This window comes from Austrofundulus limnaeus, unplaced genomic scaffold, assembly GCF_001266775.1.
Source record: "Austrofundulus limnaeus strain Quisiro unplaced genomic scaffold, Austrofundulus_limnaeus-1.0 Scaffold94, whole genome shotgun sequence".
Lineage (NCBI taxonomy): Eukaryota > Metazoa > Chordata > Actinopteri > Cyprinodontiformes > Rivulidae > Austrofundulus > Austrofundulus limnaeus.
The window spans coordinates 1,655,021-1,660,842 of NW_013952496.1; the positions used below are offsets into that span (position 1 = coordinate 1,655,021).

General features: G+C 41.5%; 1 protein-coding gene across 1 annotated transcript in view; it reads right to left on the reverse strand.

The window, feature by feature from the left end:
- The window catches only part of tjap1 (tight junction associated protein 1 (peripheral)), a gene marked incomplete in the record, with an annotated part of 53,035 nt that overhangs the window by 17,508 nt on the left and 29,705 nt on the right, over positions 1 to 5,822 (reverse strand). Inside the window, 1 exon segment of the mRNA XM_014012789.1 lies at positions 2,561 to 2,644. Within this exon segment, the coding sequence (XP_013868243.1) occupies positions 2,561 to 2,644 (84 nt within the window).

Genomic DNA, 5,822 nt, shown 5'->3' on the forward strand with positions numbered 1-5,822 from the left:
TCACTTTTCTGTTTCTCTGTCAGGAGTTAAGTAAGGATTTTATCATTTCTATTTTTTGTAGGTAAATATAGTAGATATTATAAGTAGATAGTTTTGTTTGACAATACTTTAAATTAAATAAAACTAGCAACACATTACATTCTGTTTTATTTAAAGAAGTGAGGAGTAGGGAGACGAAAAATTATGTTTTTGTGATACTGAGACTGGAAGAGTAGATCTTGGCAAAATGCCAACTTCAAAAGTAGCTCTTGGTTCAAAAAAGGTTGGGCACACCTGCTGTAAAATTACCAAACAATGAATGGAAGTCAATGGAAGGTCCCCACGGGGATATAAAAAACAAACCTGTGTGTGTGTGTGTCTTCTGGAAACTCCCTTTTTCCAAACCTCTCCAGACCTGAACAATTATAAATCTATAATCTATCTGTATCTAATTGCAGACATGTAAGACTATGGAAACCCAGTAAAGCTGATCTCAGGTGTGAAAAAGTTTTGATCTGAGATGTTTACACCTTCAGACCAATAATTTATACTTCCTGAGTCTACACAAAGACAGGAATGCAGACTCAAACATGCAGTGATGGTGGTGATGTGCTTTATGGAACGTGATGCTGAGTCTTCATAAAGTCTAATGGATCTAATGCAGCCATCATCTCCAAAATCAATCTCTCTCTCTAACACACTCACATCCTGTCTGTGACCTCTGCAGTCCACTCACTCTCTGGTTTTAATCTGCAGAAATAATGCTCTACATCTAAAACTACACAAACAGGAAGCAGACCATAACCTGGACCAAAGGTCCATCTCTAAACTGAGACATTACCTAACAGCAGGTGGACACACCTGAGGGTCAAAGATCAGCAGATACGTAGGTGAAGATGTTTACTCCTGATGATCAGGTCTGATTCAGATCTGATCATCACTGGGTATCAGCTCACCTGTGGGTCAGAGACACAAGGCTGGACCCGAACCCATCTGTTAACAGAACCGATATCAGACAGTTTTCTTTTAGTCAAAACCCAAGGAGTTGATACCTTTTAAAGTTTTAACTTCATTGGTCTTCTGTTTCTGTTCCAACCCAGAACTGAAGGACTTTGTCTGAACTTCACCTCTGAGCTGCTCAATGTTTCTAACCTCCAGAACAAAGGAAGCAAGAAAACTGAACTTTCAACTTTCATTCAGCACATAAACACCAGAACCACAGACAAAAACTGGCCCATCAGAACCAAAAGGGAGTGAAAAAATGTGATGATTAATAAATAAAACAAAACAAAAAAAAGACAAAATACTAAAAATTTTGAAAGAAAATGCAAATTACGGGTTGGGGGGTTAGTGGAGTTGTAACTGGTCATAAATTAAGCGGAATGGTTAGGGGTGCCTTGCCCCTTGCCTAAGCATAACTCACATTTTTATATTTTTCTAATTCTACTTCAAGACTTACAATCAACATATTAACTAGATACAAGATGGTGAGTTTCGTGGCAACTGGACTTTAAATCTTTAAAACAAAGCCAAATGTAGTTGTTGCAAATTTTGTGCTGTAGAAAAAAAAGTTTAGGCAGAAATGGGTGTGGCCTAAACCATGTGACTCAGTGGTGTCCAGGGATTATAGAGCTATACGCCAAAAATGTTGTGAGTTCTGGTTTAAAATCCAGAGGACCCAATGCAAAGACACTGATTATGGCGCCCCCTATAGGTTGACGTCTGATTATTTTTCTCCTCCGTGCTCGTAACCTTTTTTAACTATCCTGTTCAAATCTTCTCTGTAGTCCCTGTGGTCTGAGATGCAGTATGAGTTTTACTGATGGTACAGAGGCAGGTACAGTAGATGGAACAGATACAATAGGGTTCATGCTCCACTAGAGACATGGAAACGCTGCATTTCTACCTTATTTAAATCATTTCTGTAGTCTCTAGAAACAACGAAGGAACAAAAAACATTTTTTACTTGTCCTATTTCTAAAATTCAGGTCATTTAGCAGTTTATTGATTTCTCCCCTCAGCTGTTAGATGGTAAATGGACTGTAATTATATACCTCTCTATCCAACCAGGATACTCAAAGTGTTTACATCTGTGTCCTCATTCACAGACTCACACAGCTCTTATGTCTCTACAAAGCTAACGTATAATCATCTACAGAGACTAACCAGGGCTTTAAATCTCACTCATACACTGATGGGACACATCAGAGGCAGCGGGGGTTCAGGGTCTTGCTCTGGGACACTTTGACATGTGACAGAATAGCAAGGAATCGAACCACCAGCTCTGATTAGAGGACTAGTGAGCTACATCTGTCCTCTGTGGTTAGGGTGAGGAAGTTTAACCTTTAATTTCTTCTGAGCAGCACTCGTTTGATTAAAGCTTTAACATTAATAAACTGAACATGTGAAGAAGTCAGAAATAATCAGACAGCCCGCACTAAAAATGTTGATTAATTTGGGAAAAACAACATAGAAAATATAAATCATAACTGCAGTCATTTACTCAAAATATCCACACATATTTGAGTGAAACAACAAAAACCCCACACACAATAAAACTAATAATTGTATCAGTACTTACATCAGCAAACTTGTGGTTCCTGAAATGAGACTTGTTGCATTTGAGCAGCTGAACAGCCAGGTTGCAGTCCTGCCTGTAACGCTCCTGTACACACACACACACACACACACACACACACACACACACACACACAGGTCATGTGACACATCAAGAACAACTGCACACATGTTTCCACCAGAGTCATCAGGTCTATTCAGCTGAGACCATTAGAGAGCAGCACTGTGGCCTCAGTCTGAGCAGTGTGGAGATGCCCCTGACCTCTGACCCCTGATCCTGACCACAGACCCCTGACAACAGATCTCTGACCACAGACCCCTGACCCCTGACCTCTGACCCCTGACCACAGATCTCTGACCACAGACCACAGACCCCTGACCACAGACCCCTGACCTCTGACCCCTGACCACAGATCTCTGACCACAGACCCCTGACCACAGACCCCTGACCTCTGACCCCTGACCACAGATCTCTGACCACAGACCCCAGACCCCTGACCACAGATCTCTGACCACAGACCCCAGACCCCTGACCACAGATCTCTGACCACAGACCCCAGACCCCTGACCACAGATCTCTGACCTCTGACCACAGACCCCTGACCTCTGACCCCTGACCACAGATCTCTGACCACAGACCCCTGACCCCTGACCACAGACCCCTGACCACAGACCCCTGACCACAGACCACAGACCCCTGACCACAGACCCCTGACCACAGACCCCTGACCACAGACCCCTGACCACAGACCCCTGACCACAGACCCCTGACCACAGACCACAGATGCCTGACAGACCACAGACCCCTGACCACAGACCTCTGACCACAGACCCCTGACCACAGACCACAGATGCCTGACAGACCCCTGACCCATGACCACAGACCCCAGACCCCTGACCCCTGACCACAGATCTCTGACCTCTGACCACAGACCCCTGACCTCTGACCCCTGACCACAGACCCCTGACCACAGACCCCTGACCACAGACCCCAGACCCCAGACCCCTGACCACAGACCCCTGACCACAGATCCCTGACCACAGATCCCTGACCCCTGACCCCTGACCCCTGACCACAGACCCCTGACCACAGACCCCTGACCACAGACCCCTGACCACAGACCCCTGACCACAGACCCCTGACCAATCAGATCATCAGGAGTTCATCATTCACATGATGCTCCAGCACCAACACTGACAGTAACACTCCACTCCACAGAAGCTGAGACTTGACAACCAGTCAGTAGATCTACAGCAGCTTGGGTCTCAGCTGGATCCAGACCCCTGAAGGATCACAGAACCACCTAAGATTAGGTCCATTAAATTAATCTTGAATTAATTTCATTTAAATTTTGCAACATAGTTTTATACGGCATGAGATCAGTTTTCCCATTAAGTTAACCTCAGTAGTCTGTGTGTGATTAAGCAGAGGAGGGTTTATATATTCTGTGTGTCTATGTCTGGTTGTTGTTTAAAACTAATGTTGTTAATAAACCTCAGGGAAGCACCTGGAGGTCCCTGAAACACATGCAAAGCAGTTTTCACCTGCATGTAATAGGGCTGGATTTTAAACAATCTGTTTAATCGATCTGGATTGATTCTCGTTCAAATTTGGGAAAATCGATTCATAAGTCATGAGATGCATTTTTCCCCACGAGTGTTGTGTGCGATGAAGCTGTGAGTTTCCATGCTGTGTGTCACTCCTGGCTTGCCGTAGGTTTACAGCCGGTTGACGGTGAGCGCTAACATTAGCTCCCGACAACAAGTTGTCTTCACCAACATTACAGCTGATTCAACAGAAACCACGATGACTTTTGTTTGCAAACATCTGTGCTCAGACGTCGAACCAAAACTACGATCTGTAAACATCTGACTGAAACTGTTCTCCTCTGCATGTATAAATGTGTGAGAGATGTCAGTCTAACAAAATGCTTTAGTTTTGTTACCAATATTTATAAATTTTAGAAACATCTTAATGTAATTCACAGTGGTGGAATGTTTAACTTAAGTACTTTTTTAAAAATTTCTTCTTGTTAATAAGTTTTACTGAACAGAAGCTAACAGAAACGTTACAAATATACAATTATCTCGAAAGAGTGGGCATAAGTAAACACTTATATTATCCCACCTCCTCTCCTGTAACCTTATTCCATCACTTCTGATTGATGAAGAAATTTATTCTTAGTTTCTTTTAAAAACTAAAGTATCAACAACACTTTCTCTGTCAATTCCTTTTTAGTTTAAACCTTTGAAACTTCAAACAGTTTTGTTTCAAGATTAAACTCCAATTTACAAGTTTGTCCTTAATGTTTATTTTACCACCAAACCAAGTTAAAATTAGTTTCTACTATTTGCAGAGTTAATTTCTTTGAGAATGTCTTACACATCAAAGTAAATGTGTTACTGCTTGATATCCTTAACTAATTTAAAAATCAAACTGAATTGTGAATCATATCGAATCAGGCCCCTGTGAATCAAATCGATTTTGGAAATCTGAATCGATACCCAGCCCTAGCATGTAACATCAACCAGCCGTGTTGTTGCAGGTAAGTCTTGTCAGAGTTTGATCTGAATGTTAATCTTGTGTTCTGGCTGTTGAAGGTTTTGTCAGAGTGATGACTCTGTGAGAATTAACAGCTTCAGGTCACTCAGGTCCTTCTGGTCAACAGGCTCACCTCAGGGCTGTGTCCTGTCTTCACTGGGGTTTACTCTTTACACCGATTCCTGGAGGAATACCCATGAGAACAGACATATTTTGAAATTTGCTGAGGACTTGTAATAAGTCTTTAAATGATGATGAAACTGTATTGAGGGAAATCAATTACATATTTATTTTTATTTCACAGAAAAGAGCTAAGAATTATTATTAGAAATTGCTATGTTCATCCAACAAATAGGTTTTCTCAGTTGAAATTATTTAAATTTCGCAATTTGATTGAGTACAAGTAAAGCTCCTAAAAATATTACCCAATATTATTGGGTTTTTATTTTTCTGTATTTATACTGCTTGTTGGAAACCATCTTTCTTTGGGATATCAATAAAAACTGAATGTTAGCTTCTGACAAGTTTTCTTGGGCAAAACAAAAGAAACTAAGGCATCAGTAACATTACCAGCTGGTTCTCTGTGGGCCAATAAATATATCAGGGCCATGGCAACTAGGGGTGTAAGAAAATATCGATACACTGAAATATCGCGATATTTCATTTCCCCGATACTGTATCGATATTCTAAAGCCCTGTATCGATTTTTTATTAAGGTTTAAAA